At 31.1% G+C, this 14,062-nt stretch overlaps 3 protein-coding genes across 5 annotated transcripts; 1 reads left to right on the top strand and 2 right to left on the bottom strand.

Annotated features, from left to right (window-relative positions):
• Nucleotides 1–798: 798 nt before the first annotated feature.
• LOC124531455 (TBC1 domain family member 25) lies at nucleotides 799–7,306 on the bottom strand. 2 transcript variants are annotated; one of them, XM_047106042.1, is made up of 7 exons: nucleotides 7,064–7,306; nucleotides 6,673–6,878; nucleotides 5,630–5,846; nucleotides 5,281–5,462; nucleotides 4,949–5,087; nucleotides 4,630–4,760; nucleotides 799–4,313 (listed from the first exon to the last, which is right to left on the bottom strand). In XM_047106042.1, exons 1-7 carry the CDS (start codon nucleotides 7,103–7,105, stop codon nucleotides 2,003–2,005), a joined length of 3,228 nt encoding a protein of 1,075 aa, XP_046961998.1. In that variant the 5' UTR covers nucleotides 7,106–7,306; the 3' UTR covers nucleotides 799–2,002. The 2 variants fall into 2 exon arrangements, with proteins under 2 accessions (XP_046961998.1, XP_046961999.1); XM_047106043.1 differs by having other exon boundaries at nucleotides 7,178–7,300.
• Nucleotides 7,307–8,013: 707 nt separating this feature from the next.
• On the top strand, nucleotides 8,014–10,006 carry LOC124531312 (general transcription factor IIF subunit 2). Of its 2 annotated transcripts, none has more exons than XM_047105828.1 (4): nucleotides 8,014–8,494; nucleotides 8,639–8,847; nucleotides 9,189–9,314; nucleotides 9,700–10,006. In XM_047105828.1, exons 1-4 carry the CDS (start codon nucleotides 8,188–8,190, stop codon nucleotides 9,871–9,873), a joined length of 816 nt encoding a protein of 271 aa, XP_046961784.1. In that variant the 5' UTR covers nucleotides 8,014–8,187; the 3' UTR covers nucleotides 9,874–10,006. The 2 variants fall into 2 exon arrangements, with proteins under 2 accessions (XP_046961784.1, XP_046961783.1); XM_047105827.1 differs by having other exon boundaries at nucleotides 8,016–8,494; nucleotides 8,636–8,847.
• A 27-nt stretch (nucleotides 10,007–10,033) lies between these two features.
• On the bottom strand, nucleotides 10,034–13,699 carry LOC124531313 (tetraspanin-7-like). Its single transcript, XM_047105830.1, has 5 exons — nucleotides 13,471–13,699; nucleotides 12,962–13,150; nucleotides 11,922–12,083; nucleotides 11,029–11,157; nucleotides 10,034–10,438 (listed from the first exon to the last, which is right to left on the bottom strand). The coding sequence occupies exons 1-5, from the start codon at nucleotides 13,546–13,548 to the stop codon at nucleotides 10,283–10,285; spliced, it is 714 nt and encodes a 237-aa protein (XP_046961786.1). The 5' UTR covers nucleotides 13,549–13,699; the 3' UTR covers nucleotides 10,034–10,282.
• Nucleotides 13,700–14,062: the final 363 nt, after the last annotated feature.

Here is a 14,062-nt window from a genome sequence, read left to right as displayed (position 1 = left end):
CTAAACCCAAGATAGAAAGATCAACCCCGAACGATACCGCATGTTAAGCGTTTCGTATTGTTTCTAAGTCACCAAAATCAATGGAAGGTACGAGTTCAGGGTGGAAAAACAAATATTGTAAAGATGGGACAACACCATTAAAAATGCAACAAAATATAGTATTTACTTTATAATCGTTTGTTTTTTTTTTTAAATTAGAGTTTGGCGAACGTTCATAAACAACAACAACAAACAACGGCCCAAATTGGCAAAATATCTAATGCCACCCTTAGACCTTTCTGCTCTGAGAAATATTATCCATTTTTTTTAATAGCCAAAGAGCTATCAACCTTGGGAGCTAAGATGTAATGAACCATGTGCGTGGAGTTATACTAGCTTATTCAAAACTGGAATACAAATATTTAAGCAGGGATTATTTTTAAAAATAAAAACTAATATTTAGCTTTAAATCATTTATTTACAGTTTTTCAAAATAAGCTTTCGTAATACTTATTAATTTAAGCACAGCAATTAATGTCGAATGTTTTTTATATTAATATAATAAAGGCATCCATATTGTTATCTTATTATTTTAATTTGAATAAGAATTAATGGAATGGTTAATTCAGATATATAATCAAAGTTATTTAATACTAAATATACAATTTACAGAGTAACTTTTTATTTCTATTTAAATTTGGAGCATTGTGCATTAACGTACATTTAAAACAATCGCATCGGACATGAAATGCATTTAAAATTATATACAATTGACAAAAAAAAATATTTAAACAAAAATAAAAAATATCACAAAAGTTAAAAGATCAATCTTTGGAATAGCAATAAAGGGAAAACATTTGCGCGATTGATTATTAAAAACAAAATCTTTACTTCATATTACTCGTTTAAAGCAAAGGCGTGCAAAAGTATGCATTATAGAACTGGTTGGTCTTAATCTTTCCTAAAACGAAATGTAACCGACGTTTCATTTTACTTACAGCGTTACCAGATATACATTGAGAAAACTGACAAATGCTGCCCAGTTATGCTAGAATTGGAATGGAAAAACAATAAAAAGTACATTCAAGAATATCCCTCATTTCATATTTACTTTATAAATTCAGAGAACACTAAAAATAAAATAAAAGGATTAAACTTAGGGATTCCATCAATTTCGTAGTTTACAAAATAATAGTGACCTATATATTTTAAGAATGAACATTCAAGTAAAGATGAAATACCAACTTTTGGTGCGACTTAATTGTTACAGACATTACTTATTTATAAGGCTTTTGTCAAAAAAGTTAAGTTTTTAACCATTTAAAATATTGAATATATTCATCTATTATGAATTATTGGCTATAATAATTGCTTGAATTTTTATTTCAAGGAAGTTAAAAAATGTTCTTCTCGCTTGGGTGTCAAAAATAAAAAAAATCTGACAACGCTGTTCAGGTCACAGCAAGACTTTCTAGCATTAAAATGAGTAAAAAAAAGCTTTATTTGAGGCAATTAAACTTTAAATCAGCATATAAAGAACAAAGTTGTTGCATCCGTATGCTCAGATAAATGCGCTTATGCCAGGATAAATAAATAAGCTATTGGAAAACCGATTAAAAGTAATTTGATCGAAAGTGTTTCTTGAAATAAAGATACACTCTAAGTTTAAAATCGCATTGCGCAATGTGTTGTTTCCCTTATAGCGTATTGAATAACTAATCCATTGGATTTATCAGAGTATCCTCGGCATCAAACCTTATAAATTCGCAGTCAATTAAATGCATTACTAGAATACCTATATTTGAAATTTCTCACTTTTTAATATCTTCAAATTAAATACTTAAATTAAGGCCTCTTTTCTTATCATAAGGGTCATTACACACACTTGTTGCATGTATATTTGGTTACGCTTCATTAAATGCATTATAATTATTTCCTTTTAACTTACAATAAGCTAATTATTTTTATTTATGAGCAATAATATGAATTAATTGGAGATCCTTTTTTAACACTAGGGAAAATTTTAAATAGTAACATCACCAGTCTTGTGTGCTTGTTGTTTCAGATAAAGAGCGTACATTTGCCGCGCTTGATTTAATACCCTGTTCACATTGTGTTTACGTACCATTTTATCGAAATGCATGGCTAGCTCGTTATAGTCCATGCGATTCCTCATAATATAATCTCTGTGTTGTAACAATACCGTTAGACATAAATACATTAAGAACGGATTTCCACCTCCAAAAATTGATGGTGATGGAAGACTGCTAATACTATTTTTAACTGTATTATCTGTGCCCGTAGAAGGTACGCCAGTAATTTTGTTTGTAGGCGGTTTAAATACTTCATATTTCTTCTGAAAGTTGTTTATCGTAGACGCCACGCTTTGCAGATTCGATTGCTTTACATTGAGCAGAGACTCGCAATTCTTCTTTGCATTCTCCAATTCATGTGACATATTCGAGAAAAATTTATGTGATTTTAAATTCACTCCTTCTTGTTGGTTATTTTTAATTGTGATTGCATTTACTGATTCAGGAGGATCTTTTTCAGACGAATCAGATTCGCTGGAATGCGCGTTGGAATTCTGTTTACCCAGGTCTTGGGGTTCTAATGAATGATTTTTCCTTAATAGTCTTATAGGTGTTATTGATTTTTTACCGGAATGTTCTTCGAATATTTCTCCCGTGTCGCCGTCAAAATCGAGTTCGGCTTGCTCGTCGGGAGTTTGAGGACAGCTCGCTGTGGTCCGAGTCGTTGGAGTATTCCTGTGTAAAGGATTTTCCCACAAATATATATCTTCGGCACTCCTCGCATTTGATCTAATAGTATCCAGCAATGGCGACTTTTTCATAAAGTCGATCGATTCTGCTACTTCTGTCTGAACTTCAAGCGCATCAGTTACGACACAGTTAACCTTGGTTTCGGTTGCAAGTTCGGCCGGTTTTTCCTCAGCACTCGTGGAATCTGAAGGTGAGTCGCATATCATACTGCAACGGTTCACGTAGGAAGGGCCGAATACTTGGCGATCCAGATGTTCGAGTTCCAGTCTTAGTTCTCTCGTCATCGAAGTCGTCATGGGATAGTATTCTTGTGAGTCGTCGGGACTGCTGCCATCATTTGTATCGAAACTCATTTTGCTTATTTTGTTAATCTGAGTTCTTAAGCTTTGTGACGTCGCATCGTTTTCTTCATAGGACGTTTTTGTTAATGTTATTTTCGGATTTTCTTTTGTACGCGTTCGTTCAATTGCAGAATGAGTTCTTTGAAGCTTTTCTTGTTTAACTGGTCTACTCCCAGTGGCAAAATTGAGAAATTCATTCAAGTTTTTTATCATTTTAACTTTTGGTTTATTTGTATTATCTGAATTAGAATCGTCAAGCGTGTCCAGGGAAGAAAAGAACCTGTTATTATGTACAGATATCTTATCCCTCAACAGTCTTATTTGACTTCCTAAAGGTTTTTCCTTCAGTTCCGTATGTGATGTTCCATTTGATAAGTTTCCCGTGCTTGCCCAAGCAATTGTCGATGAATCTTGTGCTTCTAAATCTTTTACATGCTCAGGAACGCTTTTCATCTCTCGTTTCTTGGGGATTTTGTTGATATCTTTTCCGACTTTTTGCTCATCTGAATCTCTGTCATCAATCTTATCATTACTACTATCTTTCGATATTTTTTGTGACTGTAGTACGGCATCGTCTAAGCTTTGATATTCCTTCGCGTGTTTAAGAGACGAATTGTTTAAAATCTTTCGCGCTGCATTTTCATCTAGGCTGTGGTTTGTCTGCTTCGTTGTGGCCAGTTTAGGCGCTTTGACATTTGCCAGACTAAAACTAGAGCTTTGACGCCTAATGGCGCATACTTTGGTGTAAGCGTTCTCTCGTGGCGCCTTTACTAAGGGGCTTAGAGGAGGCGGATCTATATTTATTTCAACGGTTGAGTCGAAGTCTCTTTCTTTCAACGGTAATTCTACAGCTGGTGCTTTTTGCGGTAAAGATGCCCACAGCACCTCTAACATTCGGAGAGCGTCATCAAAAGCAAATTCGCGTTTCATTTCCAATAGCAGCCATCTATAGCAGAAAAGAAGGTCGTCCGCTTGTTGTGATTTTAGATAATTGTAAAAATCTGGATCATATACTTGAAGAGATTCCGTCAAATGAGTGAATTTAAGAGTCATGGCTTCGCCATCCAGTAGGAAGTTTGGATACAGTCTAGTCATAAGTGCACAAAGACAGATATAGGCGTGAGCTTCGTCGCCCATCGTTACCAGAAGCGGAGATGCTAAGTCTGACATACCTTGACAATAGCTGACCGTTGGATGGTAAATGGCATACCTGCGAACAAGATTTGTATTCATTAATGATTATAAAGTATTACAAATATTTCATTACATTTATACCCATATTTGTGACTTTGGTTGTGTGGATGTCAAATTTAATGTGTCTTTGTTTGAATAAAATGCATTCTATATAATCATCTCTAGAGTACAAAATTGATTACACCACACATAGCTTCAGACACGATATACAAGAGCTACCATCACATGGATCACAATAATTATTTGTCATAAATAGGTATCAACGAAGCGAACGTACGAAGTTGTATTTAAATAAATATAAAAATAGAAGTTTAAGGATAAAACTTAATTACGTTGTCAGAATATTGAAAAGTGAGGCGATGTTTTGGTTGTCATCGCTTCCTGCATAGAAATTATGATGTCTGTCAGTCCGTAGTACATCTTTCCGTACCATGCTTGTAACATATGCTAAATCTGCATCTACCTAAAAACATTAACATCTTATAGATATACATATTTAAAAAAATACCATTAAATTTATCATCACATTTTATGAGCGGTATCTTTTATACTGTTTACTATACATATTAGCATAGGGCAACACTTAACATCAGGATTTGAGATTGTCTATGTATTTAAAACACACAAATATAATAAATATATTATTATTACCTTTCCCTTTTGAATACAATCTTTCCACTGAGTCCTTAGAGCATAATACTCATTAGCTTTTCTTTTAATGTAGTCCATCCTTTCTTTACCAGTCATTCCATCCGGATAAACATTCAAAATATGCTTCCATACAACTTTCCTATAAAGTAAGGTAAAGCTTTAATTAAATATATTTTTGTTATTGGAACACAACATTTATTATAAGATTTCCTTGTTAACTGTTTTAAAAAAAATTATATATTATTTTTGATAGAATTGACAGTTATAGAAAAGTACTATTGTAATTACAGAGTATATTATTAACTTCGTCAATACTCAGGTTTGAAGTTAACCTTAAACTGGGTTCTATTCCTCCACAGTATATAACTTCTCTTAGCTTAGTTGTATTATTAATTTGTCCGACTGCATCTAAGAAAGCTCTGAACTCATTATCACTGAGGGGCGGACGAGGCGGAGTGTTGGGGTCATCATATAAATTGAGAGCTCTTGAAACCATGTTAAAGGTCTTCTCAACCTGTGAATTAACATAAATATCATAATAACAAAGACTTCATAGAATAAATAACTAATCAAAGAATAATAAAAATTTTAAGATCAAATATTTAAATTGTATAAAATGACAACATAACAACTAGAAATGTATGGAAGAAAAACTTATTTTTATATATTACTGTTTTTTACCTGGTTCATAATTAAGCCTTGAAAACCAGTTTGGGATTCCTGTTTTTCGACTTGAGCTGCTTGGTATACTGTAGGTTGTTCTTTGCAGTTCTGGGTTACAGGCGCAGATGATATAGTAGGCGGTTCCCAGTCTTCTGATGCTTCCGCAAAGGGTTTCATATCCACTTTCAACTGTACGCATGGTTCTGATCTTTGAGTTAAAGCTATATTATGAGCCCTAAGAATAATTAAAATGTTAAATACCATTGTGTTTATTGGTTAATTTTTTAGAAAGTAAAAGTAATAATGGTAGGCACTCTAATAGAATCAAAGTAAAATAATTTTATAGGATTATATTTTACCATTACACATAATATTTACATTTTACCATTTCACATATTATAGTCAGATTATTTTGTTATTTGAATAAAAAATTTCACATATTAATATAATATAAAATATAAATATTATTTTTAATAATTTATTAGCAAATTGACAAAAATAATTTTATATTAAGTTGGTTAGGAAAAAGCAATCAATTTCCTCTATTCCCCAAAGAATATCTGGCCGATAATGCCTAGATGGCATTAGACATTGTTTAAATGCACATTTTTTAATTAAGTGAGGGATATTTCAAGCATTTTATCTTTCTTGTGTTTTGTTTTTGCTTCAAAATATAGCAGTTAATTTTTTATTTATAAAATTGACGGTTCTTGTAATATTTTTAGTTAATTATAATTTATAACAGAATAATAGTTTTAATTAAAGAATATTGTTAATAAAACTTGTTTTTAATCCTTTATTTATTTACTTTCATTTATGTATGTTATAATTATTTTATTGTGTATATTATTTTGTTATATACATATTCAAACATTCAAGTTATTAGAACTGTTTATCATTTGCCTAGGAATTGAAACTGCAAGGCAAACTATAAAATATCATATTTTTAATGTAATAAAGAAAAATACACGTAATAAATTAGAAGGATAACATCCCTAGATTTTAATGTTTCAGTAAACTAACATACTGTATTTATTTGTATTAGCTCAAAGTAAACTTACTTGAGAAAAGCAGCATCCAGATCCCAATCAGAAAGTAATGGTAAATATACTTCTTGTCCATAGTCATCTACTGTTCTATAGGAGAGGGTAAAGTCAGACTTAACATCAAATGCTTTCACTAAAATGCTCTGTAAAACTTCCAAAGAAGTTATTTGTGGATCCACTGAGAATTTCCTCAATTCTGGTTGGAGTTTCCCTTCGCATTTCTGTAATTTAAAATTTAGTTCAATAAATTTTATGTAGAGTAATTCTACGTTGGAAATCCCAATATAGATTTTTTAAATGTTCAAATTTTAAAACTTCGTAAACTTGAATAGATATAAAATATTGAAGGATATTGTTTAATATATGATAATAATATAATTTTATTTTCTAACTACACAAAGCAAACCTTGACTTTCACTCGAACAGCTTCTTTGCTATAGCCAAACATGTCTTTACATTACTATTCACAGCTTAAACAATGCAGTTATTAGAATTTATTTAAACAAATAAAGGAAATTACATGTTACAAAAAATCATTAATCAGAAGCTTAATTATAGGCTCGAAGCTTATTTTCTAGCCACTCGTCATTATCAACAAAAATGTACTGAATTTGCAAGACAATAGACATCGAGTAAGTGGTCGAAACATATTTTTGACACTGACAACAACTTTGACAACGGTAATTGTACATTTTTATCTATGACATTCCTATAATGCGTACACTGCACTAAAGTTTTGGAAAATAGTAAAATGGTCATATACTTAGAGAAAATACACAAGTCAATTTATAGATGATGACTCTTAAACTATAAATATTTTGTGATTTCGCATTACGCATATCTCATCATATCTGCATGCTATGAAACTAAAATAGGAGTGTGTACCCCTTTTCTAAGATTATAACCATATTGCCCTGTCTTAAAACCGACTCTTACTACAAACAAATTATTTTCTCAGAATAATGGTTTACGGCATCATATTTTGGGATTACGCAGCCACTACCTATCAAACAAACAGCTAAAACAATTACTTATTTATATCGGTCACATAAATAAATTAACATTAAATTAATTTTACCTTAAACATAGTCTTTTAAACCTTGATACAATAAAAATATATAGTTTGGGTAACTATGGAGAACAAGCTTGTTTTAAATAACTATTTTAAAAAATGGTAATGGTACTTGTAGCATTATGGTTACTTTATGTTAGTTTACGACTGAATTACTTTGCTAATTTTTTATCAATAGAAAAGTATTTAAATATCAATGTAACTGGAAAAGTCTAAATATTTTTTTATTGTTATCACCTTCGAGAGGTAACGACCAGTGAACAATTACCAATGTCAATTTTACAATGTGACGTATGTCATAAGTTATGAGTTTATAACCATTACATTTCATTTGATTTGACAAAGTTAAGTAGCTCAGCAAAGAGAATATTTAAGTTTAAGCTTTGTTTTGTTTGGTATTGTTAAATAAAGTCGAATTTAGGAAATTAATATCAAACGGCTAAGAGTACGTATTCCTAATGAGTAATCCAAATAGTGTTCCTCACCTCGATCGCGAGTTAGACTTATCAAATACAGGTCGAGGTGTCTGGCTTGTTAAAGTACCAAAATATATAGCTAACAAATGGGATAAGGCGCCGGGTGATATAGAAGTGGGGAAATTAAAGATATCACGTATTCCTGGACAGAAAGCACAAGTGCAGTTGTCTTTATCAGAGGGAGTGTTATGTCTAAAAGATCCTGGAGAACAAACGATACCAAAGGAACATCGTCTTGACGTGTCCAATGTGACAAGACAATCCTTAGGGGTGTTCTCTCATGCAGTCCGTTAGTATATTATCAATTTTAATTTAATAATGAAACTATATGTTACTGTTTGGCATACAATTCTTAAGTTTTTTATGAATCTAATCTAAGAATATTTGATATTTTACATTTAATATTATTTTAATATATTTTGTATTTTAGCAGCTAATACTGATGCCGTTGTACCTGAGTCTGAGAAACTTTATATGGAAGGTAGAATAGTACAGAAATTAGAATGTAGGCCATATGCTGACTCTATTTACTACAAATTAAAATCTGAATCTATAAGGAAAGCTTCTATGCCACAAAGGCAAGTGCAACAATTAGAAAGAATAGTACAGAACTTCAAACCTATATCAGATCACAAACATAATGTAAGTATCTATTATTGTGGTACCATTGTTACTTCTGATTTCCATAACACAAGTGCTTCAGCTACTTACATTGGCATCAGAGTAATGTAAGTGATGTTGTCTCATATTTATATTTATATTTATTATTGTATTACTAATATAAACTATTTCTTCATATAACAATTTTAAAAACTACTTTACTTTTACTTACTTTAACAATTTCAGTGTTTTTATTTTATGAATAGTATTTATGGTAGTGTCACAATATGAAGCAATTATGTTCTATTTTTAAATAACTAAATATTGTTAAGGCAAAATGACTAAGACAGATGATGAATAGTATGTTTTTATTTTCTTTATAGATTGAATACCAAGAGAAAAAGAAAGCGGAGGGTAAAAAGGCTCGTGATGACAAAGAGGCAGTCCTCAATGTTCTCTTTGCGGCATTTGAAAAACATCAGTATTATAACATTAAGGATCTTCAAAAGGTAATATTTACATATATATTTATATAAAAATAAAATTACACATCCAGTAAATGTTTGTCAATACCCAAAGGACGATGATAAATGTAGGAAATATTCAAAGGAAATTTAAACTTTAAAAGCAAACTACTACCCTATTCAATGAACATAAGTCGTCAGTGCAATGTATAAAATAGTAGAGTTTTTCTTTAGTCATCAACATGAATATATACAATATGAACAAAATAACTACATGTTATGAAATTATATCTATCTTCATGAAAAAATTATCCAAAAAAATTAATAAGAAAATTAAGGGAATAATGATAAAAAAAAGGGTTTAGGACAGCTGAGAAGTTGCAATCATTATTAAATACAAAATAATATTAATTTTCTTTTTAAATTTCAGATTACGAGACAACCAATTGTATATTTAAAAGAGATTCTGAAGGAAGTATGTAATTATAATTTGAAGAACCCACATAAAAATATGTGGGAGTTGAAACCAGAGTACAGACATTACAAACAGGAAGTTCCTGTAGAACAAAAGGAGGAAAAAAGTCAGAGTTCTGACAGTGACTGAATGACATTACACAAATAGACTTTGTAGACATTTTCTCGATATATAAAGAATAATTATTATTAATAATAAATAAATGTTGGCAGTACATTTTGATGAAGACTGTTTTGAATAAAAACAATTTATAAATTCATAATGTTTTTTATTTTATTAAACAGATATAATTTTTATAAGAAGAAAATTGAGTACAAGTTAATACATTTTGTTTTGAGAGAAGGTTAAAATTTAGGATCTTAGTAACATTTACTAATATAACATTGAGATTTGTTTATTAACCATATTAGTTATAATTTAACCATAAAATATCTAATATCTAGAATATAATAGACGAATATCAAATAACTATTCAGTCAAAAGTACAGATCCGGGTCAGTAATTTGTATCTTCTCGATATGTCGGTTATGTAGGTGGGTCAATTGATGGCGTCATACTTCGATTTCTCAATGTATCTGGCGAGGGAACAAGATAACAGGGCCCCTACGAGTGGTAGCGTAGCAGTTCCAATTGCAACTCCAATAAGGATATTCATGTTGTTCGTTAGATATTCCGTAATAACTTCGTAGCATCCCTGAAAAACAATATATTAAACATTAGGAATTAATATGAATAATATACTACAAATAATACAAATTAATATCAAAAATATATTAATATACTTTAATATATTTTTGATATTAATTTTTAGACTTTGAGATCAGTGCCGAACTAATGGATTCAATTTTTTTTTCTATTCATAATTTTAAATTTTGAGCCTGAAGTTTAGAAATTAGCAATATTAAAGTTTCGCGTTTTGAAAAGCACCATAAGTCGGTGGTCGATTTCTAGTCGTATATTTTATTAAAGAATATTTTTAATTTATTTTATTTTATAGGATGGGCAAGTGGGCTACATAAGCGGTCACTACCGATCATAGACATTAATGCTGCAAGAAATATTATACATTCCTTACATTGCCAATACGCGACCAAACTTGGGAGCTAAGATGTTATGTATCTTGGTCCGTAGTTATAGTGAAATATTGCTGTATTTCACTATAACTACGGACCAATGTTAAGTAATGTTATTTGGTGGTAGAATATATGAAGAGGAAAGCCTACCACCACGGGCTACCACCGACATAAAGTTATACCGTTTAAGATAACGTAATTTTTATTATACCCTTTGGTAAACATCGTTGTAATTTGCAGTAACGCAACGGTTTGTGTCAAGGCAGCATGAGATGGGGATCACTCGTTGAGGAGAGAGCCGCATCCAGTCCGTATAGTTAGAGACACCGCAGCAGTGTAACTGTTACACAATATTGATTATTTTCACTTGTTGTTGTTAATAATATGTCTACTTAATTAATTAACATGATTATTGTCTAATGAGAGCCGAGATGGCCCAGTGGTTAGAACGCGTGCATCTTAACCGATGATTTCGGGTTCAAACCCAGGCAAGCATCACTATATATACATATATGCTTAATTTGTGTTTATAATTCATCTCGTGCTCGGCGATGAAGGAAAACATCGTGAGGAAACCTGCATTTCATAGAAATTCTGCCACATCTCTATTCTACCAACCGGCATTGAAACAGCGTGGTGGAATACATATGTTCCATTAATGGAGAGGAGGCCTTAGCCCAGCAGTGGGAAATTTACGGGCTGTTACTTTACTTTTATTGTCTATGGGAATTTCTTAGAAGCTCAGTAAGCGTTAGTTACATATGTCTAAAGAGGGTAAAGAGTAGCGAATTAATACATACATACGAATTTGAAATGAGAAGTTTTGCTTTATTATATCACACTACAATAAGCAATATTTTTATAGTTTGTCTAGAAATCTGATCAGGTTTTTCAAGTATCGAAAATTGATTTTTATTTATTGTTCATTGGTAATTTTTTAATCGTAGCAATTTATATCCAATCATTCGAGTGTTCAAAACTCTAACGGTGCTAACATGAACTGACCTTTTTATAGCAATTGTAAGCGCGCTGCAATTCGTAAGAATATAAAATATTGTAATAAAATATACTGCTTATTATCAAAGAATTATTATTCATACTTGCCTTAGTTTGTGCGAAATCGAAGTTGGCCTTGTTGGGGTCGTAAGTAGAAATTGTGTGCGAGAGTCCATCGTGTAAGCCTTTAGCAAAGGAGTCTCGGTAGCAGACCACTGATGCTCCGACCCCCGCGTCCATCATGAAGATACACACCAAGAATCCCCCGTACTGTTGGATAGATTATACAGTATCGTTTTTACTCGAATAATGATTAAGTTCAATTTGCTTGCTTTTTTTTGCTTTCAATGATCTTTATAGTTCAACTTTATGTTGTGCAACGTTTTGTTTTTCCTCTCTAATTGATCTTAGAGTAATTCTGGATTCGTTGTATAGCTATTAATTTACGTAAACATAATTACATAAATGAACTACCCTTATTCCTAAATGAATGATAAGTGTGCTAGGAATATATGAAATGATTATAAAGTTGTAAAGTTTTTTTTTTTTGAATATCATTGTCTTTGATTAGTATCTACTTATTTAATAGAAAGTACGTACGTAAGTGAATGTCATGTTCGAGGTGCCCATGCCAGCGAATTAAGTTATAATCATTACGTATAAAGTATAATTAGCAGTAAGATAAAAGTGTGCATGTGATATAAAAAAAGGAAATCATATATTTTTCGTATTATAAAAGATTTGTTTTTTGTATAAGCAGGCAGACTAATGGGCCAACAGATGGCGATTATTCACTTGTTCTTTGAGCCTGTAGTTACATTGGCTCATCTATGTAACCTTCAAACTGTAACTCAATTTAGTGTTTTGGCATATTCTCTCAGTGAAGGAAGCAACAGATTGTCTTTCCGAAATAAAAAATGGAACTTTTTTATTGGATAGAAATTTGACATAATTATTTCAAACGAGCTCATAACTTAGTCTCATAAATACCAAATCATAAATTGTACGAATACAATACATGAAAATAACAAATGCCACTAAACGATCGATATGTATTATTTTAGAGTTTATGAAAAACTAAATATAGATACTTGTAATATGTTAATATTCATTTTCTTATTTTAAAATAAGTTTATGATTATACTTACGACATAAAGTAGTACTGGTTGGCCTTTGATGATACACGAGAAGGCGACTGAGCTGATGAGTACGATCAGACCTGCGATACCAATAATAACATGAGGAGCTGTTCCGGAAAAGTCAGAAGACAGTTCCATGTACTTGTACAGGTCGAACTCCGCCCATAGTCCCACAACGAGGATGAGAAGCCCCGTCAGCTGTGAAAGTATAAGTGCACCGTATTAGACTAATAATACAAAACAAGAAACAGGTGGTTTTAGAAAACAAAACAAAAGCATTGATGATGTAATATATTGTGAAAGTATTAATTAACAATACGATCCTAAATAAATCTGTTTTAAAAGGCGTTACTAAGTTGATATATTTTTAAAAAAATAAATGTATCAAATTTAAATGTTATTGTTCTGTTTTGACTAAGATTTTTTACGTAAAATCACGTATTTATTTTTAATTAATAATCTCGTTCGATTGTGATATATCTAATAAGTACGAGGTGCATATAATAACGGAAACTTACCCAAAAAAATATGTTAAAAACAAAAAGAAAAGTTTTGAGGCAGGCAATAATTGCCACGTTTTTAAACTGGTTCCCCATTTTCTTTTACATCGTCAAAAACTTATGATTTTTTCGAAACATATGTTTAGACGAGAGGCTTCGGGAAGTGAATGGAGTTATCAGATGATAACAGAGTGCGCGCGCTGGTGCAAAACGCATGCGTCAATAAATTGGCGTCTGTGCTTTGTTTGTAAATACATCGCTTCCGTTAATAGGTCATGTATATTCTTAATGGAAACTAATTAAAGCCTGTAGAGTAAGCGATATAAACATTAAATATGACATAATAACCTTAAGATAAAAAGGTATCTAGTATCCACTTATTTTATATATCAACTTGCTTTTTATATAATAATTTTATTAAAATGTTTAACTTACAGAATAAAAATAAATGCCATATCTATTATTCAAAAAAACATTAATAAATAGTTACATAAATTGTTTTTAATATATACTTATCTATCTCACAAATTATAATGACCATAAATAGTGACTAAGTGAAACTTGCTTTTACTTTTACTAATTTAGATACACTATTATTCCTTACGTCGCG

The sequence above is a fragment of the Vanessa cardui genome, chromosome 7 (genome assembly GCF_905220365.1).
Source record: "Vanessa cardui chromosome 7, ilVanCard2.1, whole genome shotgun sequence".
NCBI classification, from domain to species: domain Eukaryota; kingdom Metazoa; phylum Arthropoda; class Insecta; order Lepidoptera; family Nymphalidae; genus Vanessa; species Vanessa cardui.
Note: the sequence above shows the minus strand (reverse complement) of the source record. Positions and strands in the feature narration are given on the sequence as shown.